The 24,293-nt window shown below is 41.1% G+C and overlaps 1 protein-coding gene across 4 annotated transcripts in view; it reads right to left on the minus strand.

Annotated features, from left to right (window-relative positions):
* Window positions 1-11,759: 11,759 nt before the first annotated feature.
* The window catches only part of RNGTT (RNA guanylyltransferase and 5'-phosphatase), a gene marked incomplete at its 5' end in the record, with an annotated part of 242,019 nt that continues 229,485 nt past the window's right edge, over window positions 11,760-24,293 (minus strand). For all 4 annotated transcript variants that reach the window (XM_079716219.1, XM_079716218.1, XM_079716217.1 and 1 more), the window contains 2 exons: window positions 11,760-12,237; window positions 13,694-13,817. In XM_079716219.1, the coding sequence (XP_079572345.1) occupies window positions 12,077-12,237; window positions 13,694-13,817 (285 nt within the window). In that variant the 3' untranslated portion in view covers window positions 11,760-12,076. The remainder of the gene's footprint in view (window positions 12,238-13,693; window positions 13,818-24,293) is intronic.

The raw sequence follows: 24,293 nt of genomic DNA on the forward strand, positions 1-24,293 counted from the left end.
ATGATGGATGTGAACTGCGATGTGATTCTGGAGAAACCATGGGCTACCATATGAAGCCCAATGATGCTAGGAGTTGAGTGATGGGAAAGCTCCTAGATCAAGCCATTCCTGAAGTCATGCCTGCCTTCTGGACTATTCAGTTATAGAGTAGGCAAGTTTGTTTTTCTGTCATTTTTTAACAAAAAAAAGTCCTGATACTGGGATGAGGCAGCAAAGGGAATACAGGAGTAAGAGAGACGGAAAACGGTGCCCTGTCATTCTCAGTTCTCTTCTTTCTGAGCTTTTTGGAGCCAGGTCTACTTGATCCTGGGATCTGGTCTCCTTACTCTTTCTCATTCCCCAGGTCATCATCCCTTCCTGACTTTTTTTTTTGATTTCCTACCCAGTCAGGAGTAAAATCCCTCACCTCTTCAAACTTCTTCTGTTTTCACCTTGCCAATTTCCAACCCTGGGTCATCAGAACAACACTCCCCAGCCCTTTTCTCATCATGGCAAACTCAAAACATGACACTCTTTGAAGGGTACCCTGGGGTAAACTAGAGATTTAGGGTGTCTTTATGGGTCTTGGGGGGGAAAAGTCCATTATATTTTTTAATATTATGAAATTTTGATCTAAAGAAAAGTAAAATACAAAGTCCCAGGGAAGATGTAGCTTTGTGTGAAACTTCAAAATAAAATCTTTTCAAAATGTTAAACAAGAAATTTGAGCTTTCTTCTATGGACATGACTTTTTTAATATCAGTTTTAATGCTTCAAATGCTGTCCTCGAATCCTAATTAAGACCTTTTATTTATTTATTTATTTAGACTTTAAAATTAATTTATTTTTTATACAGCAGGTTCTTATTAGTTACCTATTTTTATCTTTGTAGTGTACTTTGTAGCTTCCTTAACATTTATTAATAGTAAGCTTACTTATTTTATATTAAAAAATTTTTTTTGAATTTTTAAAATTTTTTTATACAGCAGGTTCTTATTAGTTATCCATTTTATACATATTAGTGTATATATGTCAATCCCAATCTCCCAATTCATCACACCACCACCACTAGCCCCCGCCACTTTCCCCCCTTGGTGTCCATACGTTTGTTCTCTACATCTGTGTCTCTACTTCTGCCCTGAAAACCAGTTCATCTGTACCATTTTTCTAGGTTCCACATATATGCATTAATATACGATATTTGTTTTCCTCTTTCTGACTTACTTCACTCTGTATGACAGTCTCTAGATCCATCCACGTCTCTACAAACGACCCATTTTTTTTCCTTTTTACGGCTGAGTAATATTCCATTGTATATATGTATCACATCTTCTTTATCCATTCATCTGTCAATGGGTATTTAGGTTGCTTCCATGACCTGGCTATTGTAAATAGTGCTGTAATGAACACTGGGGTGCATGTGTCTTTTTGAAGACTTTTTAATGATAATCTCTTCAAATTCTTGGTAGTCACTATCAATGAGAAACTGCACATGTTAGAAGTAAAAAAACTAAAACCATTCTTTGGGAACCTTTCAAAATGTCAACAGCTGAAATTATATTTAAAGAACCAACAGTCTCTTCTCTTTTTCATTTCTACGTACAAATGTGATTTCTTGCTGATGTTTCTTATGATAAAACAAATGGACTTTGAATCCAATCAGATTATTTTTATGTCAACTATTTCCAAATAATGAGAAGGCCTAATGTGGAGAATGCAGGTGTATTTTTAAAACAGTCTCCTTATACCTAAAATGAAGACCATCACAATAGCTCATCAGCCATGGGTGAGAGCTTCCCAGTCACTGTTTCAAGACACCTTGCCATCCCGGCCCGCAGGGTGGCCAGGTGGGGCATAGACTGTGGCCTCCAGCTGAGAGCTGCCTCTGGGCTCCTGAAGGCAAAAGCGCAATGACCAACATCAAGGACCATGATGTACAGATGCTCCACCGTGGAAACTGGGTGAGGCCAGCTGTGCAGCATGACTCTGCCCAGCCTGGACAGAGAGCTCGTGGAGCTGCTGTGCACACGGCCACTGTGGCTGATCAGAAGGGGCCTCCTGGGAGGCCAGTAAGGGCTTTAGCGGGTGGCGCTAAGCCTCTGCCTTCATGTACAACAGACGCTCGCGTCCACTAGACGTAGCATCACAAAGTGAACGCGCCCTGCGTAACCACTACTCTTGGGAGTAGTAGATTCACCTGTTGACACAGATGAAGTCCCTAACCCCAACACCTCCATTTCCTCCTGTTTTTTCTTGTTTTTCCCTTCACCTCAGCCACCAGCATCATCTTTCTGAAGGTCACCTAGAAACCCAATTCAAGGCCTTTTCCTCAGCCCTTGACTCCTCTCTGGAGCAACCAGAACTATTTCCTGCCCTCTCTAGCAAGAGACATTTCTCTCTCTCGGGCCAGGACCAGGAGGTTTTGTGTGACTTGTTAAGGAGACTTGAGTGTAAAGCCCTGAAGTCTCTTGGAAAAAAACCAAAAAAACCCACATAGATGGGGCTAAATGGATGAGCGCCAGGTTTCAAAGAAGCACTATTTGTAATGACATTAAAAAGTCAAGGCTACTACTTTGGCTTTCAGCATTTTTCATCTTTGAATGCTCAATAAAACTATTTTTGGCAAAGGAAAAATAAGAAACATTTCTCTTATCGACTGTGGGCTGTACCTTCTTGAGCCTCTTCTTACTTCTTTTTTTTTTTTTTTTTTTGCGGTACGCAGGCCTCTCACTGTTGTGGCCTCTCCCGTTGCGGAGCACAGGCTCCGGATGCGCAGGCTCAGCGGCCATGGCTCACGGGCCCAGCCGCTCCGCGGCATATGGGATCCTCCCGGACCGGGGCACGGACCCGTATCCCCTGCATCGGCAGGCGGACTCTCAACCACTGCACCACCAGGGAGGCCCTCTTCTTACTTCTTGATGCCTTACTTTCTTTCCTATTTTTTTTTTTTTCTCTCCTACCCACTATCACTGGGGTCCCTGACCCTCTTGTACTCCAAACCTTCTACACACTGTTTTCACCATCACTATTGTGTGGACGAATTTAAAATCCTGCTAGTGGTCTGACTGTCCAAGCTCCAGTTCTAAATTTCTGCCCTCTCTTTGGACAATTCCATCTGAATCTCCTGACAGCACGTCCCTCTCACCACACCCAGAGGCCCCTTCTTTATCCCAACCCCAAATCAGCTCTTTCTTGCCACTTCTCTGCTTTGTTAAGGGCACCACCATCACCCCACCTCAGTTCAAACCCTTGAAGGTAAACTTGGTTTCTCAACTGATTGCTGAATCTTGATGATTCTCCCTCCTGAATGCCTGTCACATCCAATCTCCTCAATTTTGGTAGATGCCACCCTATCCTGGGTTCTTTACCTCTCACCTGGATTATTACAATAGCCTCCCAACTGGTCACCTTCGACAGATTATTACCAGCTTATTGCACCCAAAAACTCCCTTGTTTAAAAGCTTTCAATAGGGAATTCCCTGGCGGTCCAGTGGTTAGGACTCTGTGCTCTCACTGCCCAGGGCCTGGGTTCAATTCCTGGTCAGGGAACTAAGGTCTTGCAAGCCGGGCAGTGCAGCAAAAAAAAAAAAAAAGCTTTCAATAGCTCTTTATTGTTGACCAAATTTAGCTTAACTTCTTAGCCAGACATTCAAATCCCTTCGTAATCTGTCCCCAGCCTATCTATGTAACCCGAGTTCATTTATAGATTCTAGAAATATTTACTGAGCTCCTACACTTTGTGCCAGACTGGCCTAGGTGCTGGAAATACAGCAATGAATGAAATCAAGTTCTCAGTTCCCATGGAACTTACATTCTAGAGAGAGTCAGACAACAGGCAAACAAGCAAACATATATGTTAGATCATAATGCTTGTAGAAAAATAAACTCGGGTAAGAAGGTAGACGGTGGTGGGAGTGGCATATCAGATGGGATGGTCAGGAAGTCCTTTTTGATGAGGCAGCATTTGTCTAGAGACTCGAATGAAATGAGGGTGAGACTTATGGATATCGAGGGGAAGGGCATTCAGGTAAAGGGAAAAGAAAGTTCCAAGTCCTTAAAGTCAGAGCATGCTTGGCAAGTTGGAGAAACTGCAAAGGGGCCAGAATCGATGAGCAGAGTGAACAAGAAGGAAGAGATGAGAGAGAGTCGGCTGGAGGCCAAGTTATGTAGTCCTGGATGGATGACGATGCGCATTTAGGATTTAATCCTGAATGAGGTGGAAGGCCCTGGAAGGTTTTGAGTAGTTGAGTGACATGTTCTAAAAAATACTACAGACAGCTGTGGGGGGACTGGACTGAGAAGGTGATGAGGGAGAGGGAAAACTGGGAGACCAGTTAGGAGGCTACTGCAATAATCCAGGCAAGAGATGAGATGAGAGGTTTGAAGACGGTAAGAAGTTGTTAAACTCTGGTTACAGTTTGAGGGTAGTGCCGCTGGCATCTGCTGGTGGATTGACTGGATGTGAAATGTCAGAGGAAGAAACGAATCAAGGATGATCCTCAAGCAACTGGAAAAGTGCAACTGCCATGAACTGAGCTCTCTGAGAAGCCTGTGGGAAGAGAAGGAAGTCTACAGGAGGAGGAAAGTTCAGTCTGGGGTATATTAAGCTTCAGGTGACCATTAGGCATCCAAGTGAAGATGTCAAGTTGTCAGTTGAATAGTTGAGTCTAGAATTCACGAGAGATCCAGGCTAGAAATAGGTTTGGAAATTGTGTGTGGATGGTATTAGTGTTCAGAGTAGGAGAGATCTCTTAGAGAGTGTACACAGAGGCCAGTGGGCTGAGCCTGGGTCACTACCACACACAAAGGTTGAGAAGATAAAGAGGGCTCAGCAAGAGAGAATTGTGGGGCTTCCCTGGTGGCGCAGTGGTTAAGAGTCCGCCTGCCGATGCAGGGGACACGGGTTCATGCCCCGGTCCGGGAAGATCCCATGTCCCGCGGAGCGGCTGGGCCTGTGAGCCATGGCCGCTGAGCCTGTGCGTCCGGAGCCTGTGCTCCGCAACGGGAGAGGCCACAACAGTGAGAGGCCCGCGTACCACAAAAAAAAAAAAAAAAAAAAAGAGAGAGAACTGTGGGTGGAAGGAAAGAAAGTCAAGAAACTATGGTGGCCTAGAAACCAAGAACGGAAAGGGTTCAACAAGGAGGGAGTAGTTTGTGACTTGTTTAAAAATAATCGTGTGTGTGTTGTGTGTGTACACGCACGTGTGTAATGGAGGGTGGGGGGCTAGTTGGTATATAAAATAAACAGGAACTGCCACATTGATCATTGCTGAATCTGGGTAGATGGGGGAGTTCATTTTACCATTTTCCTTATTTGTGTATATGTAGGAAATTTCCCATTAAAAAGAAGTAACAAGGGCTTCCCTGGCGGTCCAGGGGTCAAGGCTCCACGCTTCCGCTGCAGGGGGTGTGGGTTCCATCCTTGGGCAGGGAACTAAGATCCCGCATAACGCACTGGTGTGGCCAAAAAAAAAAGTAACAAAATAAAACAAAACAGAGAGAAACTGAAACACTGATGGTGCTGATGGGTCAATTCAGAGAGTGGATGTGACCTGTAGAGGCACTGGTGGTGGTGACAAGCAGTCTCAGCAGGAACGAGAGCCTGTTGGCAGTGGGTTCAAGAGAGATGAGGAAAAAAGGAGCAAGTGAGTGCGATCACCTCCTTCTAGGAATTCTGAAGGAAAGGGGAACAGAAGGAAATGGGTCAACATCTGGAAGGAGATCAAGGGGCCAGCGGTGGGTAGGTGGTTGGTGAGCTTAGGATGGAGAGAGTACAGCCATATTTCCTACCACTGCCCTGCACACGAGCTCTAGACACAGCCCCGGAAAGCATCTTCCCCCCACGTTCTCTGTCCACACCTGCCCTCCCCATTCATCCCACCCATCCACCAAGGCCTAGACCACGTTCCACCCCCTGCATCATCCCAACTGTACATGGTGTGTCCAGGTGTCTGGTTTCTACCCACATGCAGAATTTTCAAGAAAATTTATTATAGGAAAGTTCTGGTTATGGTGCTGTTCGGCTGGGGTCTCTGTGGCTCTCACCTCCAGTGTGTGTTTATGCTGTAGATGAAAGCTATACAATGCTCCCCTGATGGCCTTCGGAGGGGAAGCAGAACTTCTACAGAAACAGTAAAGTTTCTTATTCCTTTAGATCTTGGAAGATAGCATTCGATAGTAGCAACAAGAAGAGTATCTTTCACTTGCCTTTCCCGCTCTAAAAGACATGGCTAGAAGCACCAATTCACGCTAAGGGATCACGGACTGCTATTTATTTTTAAAACTAACTGAAAAGCCTCAGCTGCTACCAAAGGACTTCTCTTTGGAAACATCAGAAGTCAGGCGGGAGCAGGTGGGTGGGGAGAAGAAGCCTTCTAGTTTCAGCTCCGTGAAGCTGCCCTGAAAAGTAAGACGTGATGGAAAACACTGCTTCCCTCACACCTCCCTCAGAGACCAGGGCACTTTCTTAAGATTCTTCCTGCTGAGAAGTTTCCCTCAGAAGCATTCATGTTCAGTGCAAAAGGCAAGAACAGACAAGACACTTCTAATCAGGATTAAATACAAGATGCATCAGAGATGGGCTGTGAAGAAATTCTCAAGAAACGAGAGATGTTACCAGTGCTTCTATGATGATGATAAGGTTAGAGGGACAAAAAAAGTTTCTGTTCCTATATAGCTAAACTGAGGGAGACAAGAGCAAACACATCTTTTTGTTTTTTTTAAATTGAAGTACAGTTGATTTACAATGCTGTGTTAGTTTCAGGTGTACAGCACAGTGATATATTTATAACTGAATCACTGTGCTGTACACCTGAAACTAACACAACATTGTATGTATATATATTCTTTTTTAGATTCTTTTCCCTTATAGGTTATTACAAAATATTGAGTATAGGGACTTCCCTGACAGTTCAGTGGTTAAGATTCCATGCTTCCACTGCAGGGGGCATGGGTTCGAGCCCTGGTCAGGGAACTAAGATCTTGCATGAGGCCAAAAGAAAACAAAAAAAGAAAATATCGAGTATAGTTCCCACATCTTGACTGAGTCTCAATAGCAAGTACAAAAAGGCACGTGAACCTCCTGCCCTAATTACTGCCGGGGGCCCACTGTTGCTGAGCCCTGTGCTGTGTATGACAGAGTCCCTCAGCTCACGGAGCCCAGGGGAGACCATCACGACACAGCGTGACAGCCAGGAGGCTACCTGTGGTGGGAAGGCCTCCGTGATCCTGGGGTAAGGGAGCTTGGGGCTTTCTGACAGAAGCAGTAGAAGCACCACGACCATAGGTTCCTGGGTGCAGAGAGCATGGAGATTTGGGACAGCCAGGAGTCACACTGCGGTGAGACCCAAACCTGGATATACAGGTGGAGACTGGGTCACACAGGGCCTCTGATGTCACGGGCCAGGGAGCACTGACTGGAGTGGAAAACAAGAGCAGCTTTGCAGTTTTGAAAGATCAATCCGGTGGCGGCAATCTAAAGGGAAAATAGACCATGTGCCGACTTCAAAACTGTGAAAACTGGTGACTCTTGTTGGTGTGACTTGCTGTCAAAGCCAAATTCTGTTCTTCTGTGTTATATTCGGTTATGCTTTTTTTTTTTTTTTTTTTTTGCGGTACGCGGGCCTCTCACTGTTGTGGCCTCTCCCGTTGCAGAGCACAGGCTCAGTGGCCATGGCTCACGGGCCCAGCCGCTCCGCGGCATGTGGGATCTTCCCAGACCAGGGCACGAACCCGTGTCCCCTGAATTGGCAGGCGGACTCTCAACCACTGCGCCACCAGGGAAGCCCGGTTATGCTTATTTTTGTACTGCAAAGAGGTGAGGGTTTCATTCTATTTGTGGGTTTTTTTTGTTTTTTTTTTTTGCAGTACGTGGGCCTCTCACTGTTGTGGCCTCTCCCGTTGCGGAGCACAGGCTCTGGACGCGCAGGCTCAGTGGCCATGGCTCACGGGCCCAGCCGCTCCGCGGCATGTGGGATCTTCCCGGACCAGGTCACGAACCCGCATCCCCTGCATCGGCAGGCGGATTCCCAACCACTGCGCCACCAGGGAAGCCCTATTTGTGTATTTTTAAACATTCAGATAATTTCATTGTTCACCTATATATCTTCGATCACAAGAGCACAACGTAATCAACCATTGTGAGGTAACTGGACGATAGTTACTATGAAAACGACCTTCAGCTATGGAACCAGGGGCTTCTTCTTCCCTGGGGTTTTCATGTCCCTCTCCCCACTTACAAGCCCCGATCTGGAATTTCACCTATGCAAAGATTCCCAACACTGGCCTATGAAAAAGTTTTCACCAGTTTGGGGTTAAATGTAGAAGCAAAGGATGGTGTAGTGAGACTTTCATAAAACAAAATTTGGTCTGCGTAAATGCATGTCTTTTCTTCTAAATTATGCCTTACCTCCTTTTCGGGTATTAAGATTCCCTTTGTTTTATGAAACGATGGCAACCCAGTTTTTTGTAAATGACCTTTCATGGCAAAACAGTTGGCTACCCCAGATCTGTGCACTGATTTTTTTGAAATGTGAAATCTTCCTAGAAGCTTGGGAGGTCACCTGACAGCTGAGTCTAGGGAGGGGATGGACACATCTGGAATTGACCGAGGCTGACAATAACCTGCCAAAGCATCAGAGTTGACAGCAAACTATGTGACAATCAGGAAATGCTGGCCCAGTGTGTGATTTAATCACTTATTTCTTGCTAACTGCATCTTTGGAATTTAGCATCTTTATGAGAATTATTAAACTTCTTTTCACGGCCTCTGTGTCACTCACATTTAAATATTGTTAAATAAGGTCCTAAAAATGTATTTACTTTCCTGCTCCCAACTTAATCTTATTTTGGAGAGAGGTGCTTGGAGCCTATTACCTGTTAGCATCAAAGAAACAGCTTCAATAGTTTGGGACCCTGGCACAGAAGCAGCCCTCTTCACAGAGGCTGTACCAGAGCCTTTCAGGGAGTACTGACTGCACAGCAAATTAGGACCCGGAGTAGAAAGACCTGTGTTTGGGTCTCAGCTCACAACTAACTAGCTATGTTACCTCGGGTCAGAGCTTCCTTAGCTACAAATGAGGCTGATGACGGTACCTCCCTACACAGAGTGGTTCTCTTTAGGGCATCTTGGGGCTTGGTGACTATTCCATAATGGTCATATTGCTATTATTGTGGATACAGGATGTTTACAAAGCACTGGTTTTTACACAAGAATCATGTCAGACCTGAAAAGCTTCTTTTGGATCATCTGATCCAATCTTGGCATTTTATAGATGGGGGAGGGGAGAAACAAGTTCTAGAGAGGACAGGGAAGCAAGGAGAGGCGGAGCCTAGGCTTGGCCTTTGGGTTGAGCCCCGGGGTCTTCTCTACCACATTAGTTTTCTCCATCTGCAAGTACTTGATTCTTTACTTCCAAGTTTCTCGGTTTCTCAGGAAGGAAAACAGAAGATTTTCCAAGTCTTCATGCTAATCCCTAGAATGCAACAAAACCAGGTGGATTTTGATGGGTATGGTGGACAGCAGCAGGATCTGATGACAGCAATAAAAGGGACACGAGTGCGTTGGTTATATAAAGGGACACAAAGGCATCACCAGGAAAACAAAGTAGATACACTTTCTATTATTTTAAATCAGTAGTTTTATTACAATACTGCACTGACACACAATTAGAGAAGGAATGTCCTGACATTTTCTGAGCATTTCATGGAAAGCAAATGTAACCAGCCAGGCAGTCGAGTCTTCCACATCTTTTCCAAACACAAAGCAAAGTTATATGTCATAACTCGGGAAAGTAAAGTTTTCTTATTCTCATCTACAAAACTTCAGTGTCAGAAAACAGTTATTATGATGTGGGCTGAGAAAGAAAGTGTTTCCTTCATGACGTCACAAATCCTGACTCCCCCCACCCCCGACTTTCCAGATGACTTTTTATGACACTGCAGATGGTAATGTGTTCAGAGGCTAAATGGGATCTACTTATTATACTTTACTACAATTGAAAGGAAAAGATAAATTAAGAAAATTAAGTCCTGGAAAATGCACAAAGGCAAGGAGAAAATACCTGGGTGTATTAAAAATGAGATGCTCTTTTCACGTAACTCATTTAAAAGGTTACAATTACCATAAACATTTTCACTCCATTAAAGACTGCTGACAAAAGCTTGCTCTTACATCTGCAAAAGGCTTCTGCGTTTACACGGGTTTGGAAGAAAGCAATGCACCTTGTGAAAAGAGCCACCAATCCTGGTGGAGCAGGCGTTGGACTATTTGGAGTTGCATAGGCGTTTTTTTTAGATCTGCTTTGCACAAGACACCATGAAACCCTGACCAATTTCCATTTTTCAATAGTTACTGCGGCAGTCAGATGTTTTAATCCCTGTTGTGCTCAAACGCACAAAAGTACTCTAGGAAAGAAACACTAAAATGGCATTTTGAATAAATTCACTATACATTACATAACTTGGGAACAATAAAGGAAGAAGCCCAAGCATGACTCTAGTATTTCATATAGAAAAGCATTGCAGGAAGAAACTTTGTTTAAAAACATTAAAACTTGGGTGAATATAAATACATGTTTAGTTAATCTGTGCTACTTGATATAGAAATCCTATCAGATATTCCATCTACTAGGTGACCTGTTTGGATTTCTCACTGTATTAGCAGAAGAATATACACTGCTGCATATACTCATATATATATATGCACATACATATATAAAATTCAGATCATGAAAATTTGTTTAAATACACATACTTAAAACCTGTACCTCTAAAAATAAATACATTAGCCTCTAGTAGGCTAATTTTCAAGAGTTCCTTCACAAACCAATCAGAACACAGTTTCCCAACAATGGCATGTGACCAATTAGCCACTCTTTAAATCCATTATCTATCAGTAAATGTGTTTTTTGTTTTTTGTTTTTTTTAAATTCAGATGTACAACTGAAATAGCATTCCCAGAATAGAAGATGAGAGAATTCTGGCTTTGAAAATAAATGTCTTGGCTTCCTTGATGTTTAGTTCCTACAGATGTCTAGTCTTTGCCTCTGCATTTATCAAGCAGTGGGAGAGCATTTTCTAGTGACAGCATTCTCTTCCACTGACATTACCTTCTAATTAAAGGAGTCAGCTGCCATTTCCTTTGCTGTTTGGTGCAAGGGAACAAATACAACACTGTCTGTATCTGATATCACTCCTATCATCACAGTGAGTTGTGTGTTTTTAATGTAATTTACAATGTGCTACCACTGAGGTACAGCAGAAGTAGCCCTGGCGTTAAAACCAAAAAAAAGAAAGAACAAAAGTCTCCCAGGAGAACAACACACGCAGGACCAGGTGGTGTGTCTCTAAGTTCTATGAAGTAACTCGGGACCACTGCCAGAGTGGATACATTGGATAGCTGATACTGCAGTTCAAACAACAGAAAGAGACGATGAAAAGACTCAATATACCTCCTTTAGAAAGGATGAAATTAACAAAATTGGAGCTTTACTTTTTTACTTTTACATTTCCAAAACAACTTCTTAAAATGATATAAGCCAGACCAAGTTGTTTAATATAGTACAATATTTAACAACTTTGTCATTTGGTTTTGAATACAGGAATTTCAGAAATGTAGGAAATCCATGATAAATAATAGCAAGAATATTTAATGCCATTGTCTAAATGTTTTAAAAGGAAAATCTATCATAGTTGAAATACAACTTCTAAAAAATACAGTGTTCTAGGCACTCACAGTTCTAGATTGCTAACTTTATAAATTAAAGTAGAAGTTATCCGTATATAAACAAGGCCTCTTTTTCATTGATTTCGATCTCATTTAAGCCTTTGGATTCTTCAGATTCCACAAGGTAAGGCTGAGTTTACCAGATATAAATAAAATGTTTAAGTCCATGATGTATTGTAGCACTGAGGAAACAAATGCATCAAATATTTACAGGCTGGCTACAATCCTTTCTTCTTTTTTTTTTTAAAGTCAAATGTGTATCAACATCAAGCCACACTCTTGTTTTGAATTTCTCTGGTCGCAAAGAAAATGGGGCAACAGCACTTTTCCTCACTCATCTTTCCTCTCAATCCTGAAGTCTGAGGCAGGTCTTTAAGTCAAACGTCTTTTGGGAGGTGGTGGAGGCATGAGCTCCGTGTCCGGGTCCAGATGATGATGCTTTCGCTTCTGTCCTTGAGAAGCTGCCGCACATCTGTTGATGAACTCAAACAGCATCTCCTTGGTGACAGGGTTTGAGATGCTGTTGCACACGGCTGTGGACAAAGGCAGACGTGAGTCTCGTGTGAGGGTTCATGGAGGCAGCTGACTCGCCCCAGGGAGATGAGGACGGGGAGACGTTTCCATCCCAACACGCTAGAACTTTCCATCTTCCCAACGTGGGTGACTTGCTGTGGCTTCAACTGTGCTCCTCCCTCCCCAGCCCCCGAAATGAGTGCATTTCTGGTGGCTGCTCTTTACTATTAATTCTAGACCCAAACTTGAAGTATCTGGGTTTAAGCCTGTCTTCACTATGGTTTTTGATCCGTCTAGTTTGTATAGGATATTGATCTCACCCAGTGCGTCACACTATGGTCCATATTCAAGCACAGTTTCTGAAGAAAGTGAGCACTCTAGTCCCCCAGCTTTTCTCTCTCTCAGAGAGAAGCGCACACTGATGCATGTAACACGGCACCAGCCACCGTGCCCGCTGAACGGGGAGGCTGCAGTGTAACTGGCAGAGCGTATTATTCTTTATTTTAGTAACTTGCTTGAAGTAAGGTATTACAACAAAATGACTATTAAAGAAAGCACCTTTCCCTATGTGATCAAAATTGTATTTACCCACTTGGTTTTAGGAAAAAACACGGGCTTAATTACTCCTCTTTTCCAAATTAACGCATCCTGTCTGAACACAGACGTTAGTTCCAACAAGAACCTTCGAATGTACAACAGTAATTTTTAAGCCACAAAACTCAAAGTGACAATTTCTATATTATCTCATAAGCTTATCATCCGATCATCATTGTCACTGACTGAGCACTCAAAGTGCATAATCCTATTAACCTTTATTCTTGGTTTTTATCTGTCTTTTTCTTTCAGTTCCACTAACAACGCAACCCAGAATTGCTGCCCGTAGTAGTTTACCTCAGAGACCTAATTAATATGTGCTGTTTCCCATGAAAGACCCTCCCTCACTACTCTGAATTCCCAAAGCATTCACATTGTACCCAGAGCACACCCTGAAGGATAGCACAGCAGGTTTTTACGTTTCTTTTTTTTTCATTTTATGTTTTTTAAGGTTTTCATTGACTCTCCATTGTTTGTAAAACTATCTTAGGAGCTGGAGATTACATTTCCCCTGCTCATGCCATCTTTTCCCATCTGGCAGACGATGGCTACAGCATTTTGAATGGATCTGCAATTACCACGGCTCTTGTTGTGGCTGTCGTTCAACAAATTCATGCTGTCCGCGGCCCGATTTCCTGCCCTTTAACCCCTCTCCTGGGCGCCCGCAGCAGCCCACAGGTGCGGGAGGACTGGAGCCACGCGGGGCACAGACCTGCCATGAGCCCTCCGCGGTCCGCACGGGCTTCTGCCCCCAAAGCTGAACCACAAGAGGCAGCACAGTTTGGTTCTAACACTTTAGCTTTTGTGTGTTGTTGTGTTTTTTTTTTTTTTTGGGGGGGGGGGTGGTTCATGTAACCTCCACTGGGAGGGTGTCACACTCACCCATGGCAGTGTTGTAGGCATTAGGGAAACTTTTGTCTGTTCTCTGTCTCATAAAGACCCAGCTGTTGTTCTCGAATTTGCATTCTATAATTTTGTTGTCATACTGTTTTAGCTCTTTTGTCACCTGTTTTAAAAGAGAATTGAGGAAAATATTTAAATCATCTGACAGGCTTCTTGCCTGCACTACGTGACAGACGCATTAGGGAAAAGCCAAAAACACCTCGGTGCCTCTTCACGTAGAGCTCTTTGTCATCCGAAGCATCTAATCAAGCCCAAGGATGTGGTGCGTACTCCCTTGTACACTTGCTCATCAATCTGACACCTTACAAATAGTCGCGAAAACGGTTGTCAATATATAGCAATTAAAAGAAGCTAAGGAGAAACCAGCCACTTCTGGGCCAAATGTAAATACGTTACCATAGGGACCAATGCCTTCGATATTGTCTGTGTCCCTCTGGCTTTCAGAAACTGAGTACCTGTGAAGGTTTCAACAACTTTTAGAAAGACCACACCATCTTAAATTCCTATGTCAGGACCTAAGAAATCCCCTTTACTGGTTAAGATAAAAAGTTAACGCATAAAAAGTAAACACTAGGATCTGATTCAGGCAATGTGCATCCTAACTATTTTGCTTTTCAAGCAGTGATAATTAACTAAAAATCTAATCTTTAGGCTATTTACCCTTTTCATCTCCAAACCAGTATGAATTTAGAGATGAAGCTACCTTTGATATTAGCTAGTAGGTTTTCTGGCTACTTCACCTCAGATGACTGAATATGGCTTACAACTTAGTCTATCAACGCTAACAAGGATCCATGGCAACTACAGAACCTTTGAAAAGATGTTTCATCGGGCTGTGAGGATGGTTTTCATAAAGAGGAACCTAAGCTTATCTGCGCAGTTTCTAATCAAACGCCAGTCACGGTAATATCTTAATGCTGTCCTTGGCTTTCACAGCTCACAACTTTTCCTCACAATACGGAAGACTGCAATCACTTAACTTCATTAGGATTATTTGAAATGCTCTCCTTTTTCTACCCACGTATTCACTATCACCTAGGAATACGAAGGGAAGCAAATTCTTCAAAGATGCTTTCAATTCACAGATCAGGCAGTGCGCATCTCCATAAAAACTTTCAAACTGTAGTCCTTTTCCCTTAATGAGTATTACACTTGATTGGACTATTCGCATGTTCAACAAATCTGACAGGACCAATACATTCAGTGTATTGGAACCAGACCTGCCCAAGGAAGTGATGCTCTACCTACTTAGCAAACTTGCTAAATTCATTCTCAAATAGTCATTATTCTAGGCTCAACTCCCCTCCCTCCCTTCCTAGGGATCCACCTCCTTTTATTTCTGATACATTATCTATATCCAAGTGTTAGGCAACTTATTCAGGTAAGGTAACCACTTATGTTATACCATAAGTAGAGTTTAACAGATAAGTTTCTAAACCTTTCAGAGTCTCCATTTTCTAATTTCTAAAATGGGCAAAGGAGTTTCTAATTCACTGGGACATTGGAGCAATAATAAATGAATGTGCCTGGCACATAGTAGCCAACCACTAAAATTCTTAATTGAATATAAAATTAGGAAATGAAACATTGCCTTTTTTTTTAAGTATACAAATAAATTCACTAAAGATACCAAGATGACATGGAAAGGTACACTTTGAAAATACCTGTCAAGAAAATGGTATCACACACATCTACAAGAATGGCTTGCTATCAATAATGTGCAGTCTGCACTTCTACTGACTACCAATCGTAGTACATCTTTATCACATATTTACCATTCTTGTGTTTCTAGTCTCAGAATTGCTATAAATTATGTGTTGCTCAATCTGACTACAGCGATTAGGCAGTATTATTAAGTATCTATGTATCTACCTGGCGACACATTAACAATCCGGGAAATAGGGCTTTCCAGAAAATGCATGCACCTGCCACTATGCCAACCTAAACATATTTCCATGTTCAAGAACAGTACATTGTTCTTCACTGATCACACCAGTTATATTCCCAAGATAGACACAGTGCAAGGTACTCAATTTGGGTAGGTAATAAAATATGTTTAACTTTTAATAAAGGTATTTAGGTAATGAAATATATTTAAGATATAAAGCAATATCTTCCACATGTATACAAACTAAAGACAGTTTTCACTAATGGTCAGATGAAGAGAATGATTAGCATACAGGGAAGGAGTTTAATTTTAGTATCCAAATTCTAATTTGTCACTATGACAATAATCATCCTCAGCCATCGCATATTATTATTTACTAAAATAGGATCTGGTTAGGCCTTTTATACTCAGCTCTGTTATCCTATTGTGAGTTAATGAGAGCTTGAAAGTAATAAGAATAAAATATTTATAAATCAAGATTTCACATCTGTACCCATAATTACATTGGATTAATGAGATTTTACTGTTTTGGGGGGAAAAAAAGGAAGAAAAGAAAATACAGTGTATTTTATATTGAAGAAAACAATTTTTTCCTGTATCCATCTTTCTGAGTACCACACTTCTGATACCATTTGAGTCTACCAACAATCCGACGTTAACAGACGGTCAGATGAAACCAGATCTAGTACCTCTGAAGATTTGAGATGAGCAGGTCAGTGGTAATACTTGGAACGAAGGGCCCAAGACAGAGGCAGGCAGAACCACAGGTGCTCCTCCCTGCACTTTTTTTTTTTATTAGTTCCTGCTTTATAACAAAGTGAATCAGTCATACATATACATCTGTTCCCACATCCCTTCCCTCCTGCGTCTCCCTCCCTCCCAACCTCCCAATCCCACCCCTCCAGGCGGTCACAAAGCACCGAGCCGACCTCCCTGTCTCCCTGCACTTTTTTAATGGAATACCTTTTGGAACCTAAATGCTGGACACACTACCAAGTCACAAAAGGCGAACCATCAGCGCTGGCTGAACCACGCCGCTCAGAGCAGGCAGAGATGCGCTTCCGTCTCTCATGGTGGAGGACAAGCCCCTAGAATTTATTGTCCCTGCTCTGTGAGAGTTGTTTTGTTATCAAGAGCTCATCTTTCTTTTCTAGAGAGACTGTACGAAGGGGAGGGGGATTTCTCTGAACTAATGTGCTCTAGAGACACTTTAAAATAACAAATATCCTTGGATTGAGAAAGACACCAGTAAGCTGGGAGTTTTTTAACGTTTAATTTTGAAACAATTTTAGATCTACAGAAAAGTTGTAAAGATAGTACAGAGAGTTCCAGGATTCCCATCACCCAACTTCCTCTAATGTTCATATTTCACATATCATGTTACATTTATCAACGCCGAGCGAGAAGTTAACATTGGTACAATACAATCAGCTAAACTACAGACTTGATTCAGACTTCATCAGTTTTTCCACTAATGTCTTTATCTGCTCCAGGATCCAATCTAGGAAACTGCATTCCTTAGTTGTCATGTCTGCTTAGTCTCTTCCAAGCTGTGACAGTTACTCAGACCTTCCCTGACACCCTTGAAGAGTGCTAGTGAGATATTTTGTAGAATGTTCCTCAATTTGGGATTTCCTGATGTCTTCTCATGATTAGACTGAGGTTATGGATTTTGGAAAAGAACGCCAGAGAGGTAAAGCGCCCTTCTCATTGCGTAATGTCTAGGGGGTAGATGAGATCAACATGATTTCTTCCTGGTGGTGTAAACAAACCCTGATCACTTGGTGAAGATGGTATCTGCCAGGTTTCTCTACTGTGAAGCTATAATACTCTTAGTTCCAGGCACTATGTCTAGCCCTGCTCAAAGATAAGGGAATTAAGCCACTTGCTGGAGGAAGGGTATCAAAGAATTTGTGGACATTTATTAAAAGCACCACAGAGATCAATACACTTCCTGGGAGAGAGATTTTGAGGCTAGACAAACATCCCTTTTCTTCTTAAAGTTTTGCTCATTAATTTTAGCATTCATCCATGCATCTTGCCTGCAGCAATTATTACTGTGGCGTTCTGATGGAATTTTCTATTTTCTCCATTCCTTCTACATTTATTCTCTGGATTTCTTCTGTAAGGAAGATTTGCCTTTCTCCCTCATTTATTTATTTGCTTACTTGCATCAGTAAGAACTCATGGATATTTATTTTATTCTTTGGCTTATGATAAAGTACTATTGTCATTTATTTTCTTGCTCAAATTGTTCTAGTTTCAGCCACTGGGAACTCTCTCAGGTTGGCTCCTGTGTCCTTTTAACTTGCTTCCACTTTTACTTACTTATGCATTTTTAAGCATTTAGTCCCTGGCAATACAAGCTACTACTCTAGGCTCATCTTGTATTTTCTCTGCCTCAGCTCTAGAGTCAGCCATGGGGTCCTCTACCAGGATTTTACAAGAAAAAAATTACTCTTCGACAGTCCAGACTATGCTAAAAAAGTACTAACACACACCACTTGTTTTGGTCAGAATTTTCAATTATTGAGAAAAAAGAGAGGGAGGGGGAAAGAGGAGTGAGTGTGAGACAGAAAAAGAGTAACAATGAGACTCTAAATATGAATATATGTGTGTATATATACTTAGAAGTTTCCACCCCATCTTTTGTGAACTGCTTTCTGGAACTAAACTACATTGACCATTTTTTCTTTTCTGAATTTAAAATTCTACTCAAGCTCTAACTCTGTAGTGTGACAGAAGGTGAATTTTTAAAACGTATTTCAAGTAGATGAACTCAAACAAAAATCTTGTTTCCACGTATGCAACTTCAAAGTCTAGTACTTCTGAAGGAAGGCAGAGAAAATAAAACAACAAATAAACCAGAAATGAAATGGAATTACAAAAGTTTTCCTTGTGGTGTCAGGACAATACAAATAGCTTAAACCTGAATTATCAGACAATCTTTTAGAACTACTATCTTATAGTAGGGCCTTAATATATTACTTTTAGCAAGTACATCCATCTACTGGAGAAAATAAAACCCTTGACAAGTTACCCTTTTTAAAAATATGCTAGACTTAACCACTTCAAAAAAACGTTCCTTCACTAAAATCCATTTGTGTTTTTTGTACCTTTATAATGAAGAACTACTGTGTAAATAACACACTTCACATTTGCTAGGTTAGAAACACAGTAGCAGGAAGCCTCTCTCTCATGAATGGTGGGGTCTTCAAGCCCTCCAATCCTGAGTTCAACTAATGGAAGTTGCCAATAAAAGGAAAGCAGCTTGGGCTTCCCTGGTGGTGCAGTGGTTGAGAGTCCGCCTGCCGATGCAAGGGACGTGGGTTCGTGCCCCGGTCTGGGAAGATCCCACATGCCGTGGAGCGGCTGGGCCCGTGAGCCATGGCCGCTGAGCCTGCGCATCCGGAGCCTGTGCTCCGCAACGAGAGAGGCCACAACAGTGAGAGGCCCATGTACCGCAAAAAAAAAAAGAAAAAGAAAAAGAAAGCAGCTAGAACTCGGTCTTATTTATCCCAAAGGTCCTTACAGACGAGTCACAATTCCAGGGTATGAAATCCCCACTAAACTACAGATTATTACTCTTTTATAAAATCAGAGTTAGTTATAGTTATTATTCAAAATATAATAAATCTTCATATAAAATAACTGGGCAGATAAAGCAACAGCATGTTAGTACTGGTTATTGGTAGATGGTGGAGTTAGGAACGACTTAGTTTCTTCTCTGTGTTTTGCTGTATTGTCCAAACTTTCTACATAATACATGCTTAACTTTCATAATTTTTAATAATAAAAAATCCCTAAAATAAACTATGTTTCATAAAAGATGATAAACATGAGATTGGTTTTTAATGTAGAGATATAAAAACAATAGGAAGAGATAAACCTTTAAACAGAAAACAAAAAGCCTTGGAATAAGGTCCTAAGTCCACAGTTCCGAAATACAGAGAGGCACTGTGGGGTATTTTAATTTCCCGGGAAACACAGTGGCACGTGTTGGACACCATGCAAACTATTAGTTGGCAGGAGTTCACATTTTCCACATGAGATTCCTTTGGGTAACATATCTTTGCAAAGCTGAGTATTCAGTGGTTATTGTCACTGATAAAAACCAAGTATCACCAAAATCAGTGTGGAAAGTAAATGAGGTTGGTGGTGTATAATCTGATTCCAAGGTTTAAGAAATCACGCAGTCCTTAAATGGAATTACATTTTCAAGTTTCTTTTAAAAAAATTCCAACTTTAAATTCTATATCATGCCAAATATGAAACAGGAGTGACAGCAGAACATTTTCATGCATGCAAATTCTTAAAATTTTAGTATTTCATACTTCCTTTTCTAGGAGGTTTCCAAAGTTTTATTTCATCAATATGAGGGCAACAATGAAAACAAAGAGGAAGATGTGGAATCAAGGGAGTTCATCCAGCTCAGGAGAGAAACAAAGGCAATTCCCATCCTAAGGCCGTTTTAGGATGACCACCGTGTCAGTGTGCATAGCAGACTGCTACAAGCTTTATGGGGGCCAGAGGGTAGTGGCTCAAGTAGGAGGAGTTCCACGCCCCCGCCTGCCTTAAATATTGGAACTGAGAAGATGTGTGATGTGACGATATAAAGTGGAGTTTTAAAAAATTCTGTGAGTATAGTATTTAACATAATGACAGATTAAACTAAGAAAAGAAAAAAAGAAAGAAGAAATTACGCAGTCCTTAACACATGCTAAGCTGTTAGGACATAAACATTTATTAAGTAGTTTGGATCAAGCCACTTAATAAATGGAATTGTTAGGTATTTCTTTTGGATTAGAAATGTCTATGAGGCAACATGAACCAAGAGAGTTTGATAATCTCTGCCCTATAGCGTTTTCATTCATCCTTCCCCAGATCCTAGTCTCTAAACCCGTATGTAGGCTTATATCTAGCACTTAGTGGAAACCAACCAGAGCAGTGAAAAACTTTGCTTGAGGTACAGACAACAGATGATGGTACAGAGGAGAATTTCTATCAAGTTGAGTTCATTCGTTGACTCAGATCACTAACATATATATTCCTCATTCGTCTTCTCTATCTCAACAAATGATTGACTCCGTTCACCCCGTTCCTCGTGACAGAAGCTTTACTGTCCTCTGCTCCCTTCCCCTTTTATCTTCCCTCCTATTCACTGCATTACCAACTCTATCTCCAAAATACACAGAGTATTTGTCTCCTCTCTTACTACCATCATCACAGCCCAAGCCCTCACTGTCTGTCAGATTCCTGCAACAGCTTCCACACTGGTTTCTTCTTCTACATTTTCCCCATCCAATCAAATTTTTTTGTGTGTGTGTGTGTGGTACGCGGGCCTCTCACTGTTGTGGCCTCTCCCGCTGCGGAGCACAAGCTCCAGACGCGCAGGCTCAGCGGCCATGGCTCACGGGCCCAGCCGCTCTGCAGCATGTGGGATCTTCCCGGACCGGGGCACGAACCCGCGTCCCCTGCATCGGCAGGCGGACTCTCAACCACTGCGCCACCAGGGAAGCCCCAATCAATTCTTCACAGTGCAGCCAGATTGGTCTTTGAGAAATGTAAATCCAATCAAATCATTCTTTTGCTTAAGAGAAAAACAAATAAAAGACACGCTGGTTGGAAAGGGAGAAAAAAGACTATCTCTATTCACATAAGACATGATCACTTACATAGATGGAATCTATGAAGATGCTCCTAGAACTAGGAAGTTTAAAAATGTTGCAAGGTTAATATACTAAAACCAATTGTATTTCTATATATTAGCAAAGAATAGTTGGAAATTTAAAATTTAAGGAGTATCATTTATAGTAACATTCAAAAACATGAAATAGGTATTTTAAAAAAAAACCATGCAGAATCTGTATGCTGACAACTACAAAACACCAATGAAAGAAAGATATCAAAGAGGACCTAAATGAATGGAAAGATATACCATGCTCACAAACTGGAAGATTCAATATTGCTAAGATGTTAACTATACAGATTCAACATAATCATAAGCAAAATCCCAAAAGGATTTTTATAGATATAGACAACCTAATTCTAATATTCATAGGGAACACCCAAGATACGAGAACAGCCAAAACAAAAAGAACAAAGTTGGAGAACTGACACTAACTAATTTCAAGGCTTAGTATATAAAGCTACAGAAATCAAGACAGTATGGTATGGGGTGAGTAGAGAGACACATACATCAGTGGAACAGAACAGACAGCCCAGAAAGAGATCCACAATTATAAGGTCAATTGACATTTGACAAAGGAACAAAGGCAATACAATGGAGAAAGAAGAGTCTTCTCACCAGAAGGTGCTGGAACAATTGGATATTCACATGCAAAATGATGGACCTCAACCCATATCTTTCACCTTACACACAATTAACTCAAAACAGAAAATACACTTAAACATAAAACCTAAAGCTATAAAATTCTGCTCTGCATCTAAAGATGCTGTTAAGAGATGAAAAGACAAGACAGAGATTAGGATAAAATATTTGTAAATAACATTTCTGACAAAAGACTTGTATCCAGACTACATAAAGAACTCTTAAAACGCAATAATAAGAAAACAAACAACACAATTTAAAAATGGACAATCTGAACAGATACTTCACCAAAGAAGATAATATGAATGGCAAATAAGCACATGAAAATATGCTCAACACATCATTAGTCATTAGGAAAATGCAAATTGAAATCACAGTAAGACACTACTATGCACCTGTAGCGTGTCTAAAATAAGTATCAAATGCTGACAACAATGCCAAGCAACTGAACTCTTACACATTGCTGATGGGAATGCAAAATACTATAACCACTTTGAAAGACAGTTTAGCAGTTTCTTTATAAGTTAAACATACACTTACCAAAAGAGCCAGTGACCCCACTCCTAAGTATTTACCCAAGAGAAATGAAAACATACGTTTGCATAAAAACCTGAATACAAATGTTTGCAGTAGTTCTGCTCATAATCACCCCAAATTGGAAATAACTCAAATGCCCTTCAACTGGTAAAGAGATAAAACAAATGTTGGTACAGCCTTACAACTGAATACTACCCAGCAATAAGAACTATTGATAAACTATTGATAAATGGAATACCATAGGTGAATTTCAAATACAGTATGCTAAGTTAAAGAAGCTAGATTTTTAAAGCTACATAGACTATGTGATTCCATGTACATGATACCCTAGGAAAAGGCAAAATTATAGGAACAGACAACAGAACAGTGGTTGCAGAGTTTGGGAGTGGGAGAAATGATTGCTTATACTGGGGTGTCATGTGGGATTTTGGGGGGAAGTGATGGAACTGTACTATAGCTTGATTCTAGTGGTGGCTATACACCTGTATGCATTTGTCTAAACTCACAGAACTGTACATCACAAGGAGTGAATTTATTGTATGTAAATTTTGAAAGATGAATTAAAACAAAAAAGAAACAAGAAAAATGTCAATTAAAAAAAAAGTAAATCAAATCATGTCATCCCCTGATCAGTGGCTTCTCATGACACAGCACTAAATGACATAGCCCCTGCTTATTTTTCTAGCTCGTATAAGTTGTACAACTTTTCCTTTACCTTGTTTATCATTATTTGTAAATATAATTTTTTGTTGACTATCTGTTTAAAATCTGTCAGCCAGAATGGTTAATAATTATTGAATACTTACTAGATGCTGAGTACTGTTGTAAGTACTTTATGTGGATTCATTTATTTAATCCTCGCAACAGCTCTAGGAAGTATCCCCGTTTTTACAGATAGAGAAGCCGAGGCACTGAGGAGTTAAGGAATTTGATTAAGAGTCTCACAGCCAGTAAGAGGCAGAGAAACATACTGTATCCCTATTAGGTTTTATAATCTGATTTAATCTGTATATGAATCCAGTGAGATTTCCAGATGTGGACACTCAAGCCCAGAGAATTTAAGTAATATGCTTAAGGATACAGAGCTAATTTGTTTTGGTATCAAAATTCAAATTCTAGGTCTTTGTGAGTCAAAAACCTGTGCCCTCCTTTTCCCTAAGAATTTAGGCTCTAGATTGAAAAAGTATTACAGGAGGCAAAGGTAAACTACACTTGTGGAAGCTTTTACTTCTTGTGTAATAAACTGTAATTTAAGTAAGTATTTCCAAGGATTATATTCCACTTGGGAGAGCCTGTGGGTGGGAGGCGAAGTGATGTGTGACAGATGAAGGGCGGGAGAACATAACATGCTGGTTTGAACCAAGCACGATGTCTTATCAAGTTTCTTTTCCTTCACTTTTCAAACGCCCGCCATATTGACCTGCACCATCTCTGCTGTTTGCTATTCTGGTTGCGTGCGCATGAACCACACATCATAGCAAATTGCAGAATTTCTCAATCATTAAGGATTTACAATAGGTTAATTTTAAAATGGGCTGCACTTCACAGCTGCAAAGCTTTTGTCTGATTTCTCGACCAAATGAGAAGCCATTATTGGATTGAAGACCTTTCCATGGGCATGACGAGCAAAAGAAAAAGGTTCTGTGGGCAGAACAGGCAGCTCTGCCAGGTAAGGTGAGGTAATGGTAACAGCTCACTAAACAGACTGCCAAACTCTATGGCACAATGTATCTCTCTGTTTAGTACCAAGCATGATGAGAATTTATAAGTAGATCACGGGTTCAGTGCACGCGTGGGATAATAAAAACGATACACAACCAAGG

Source organism: Hyperoodon ampullatus, assembly GCF_949752795.1.
Source record: "Hyperoodon ampullatus genome assembly, chromosome: 12".
Classification (NCBI taxonomy): Eukaryota; Metazoa; Chordata; class Mammalia; order Artiodactyla; family Ziphiidae; genus Hyperoodon; species Hyperoodon ampullatus.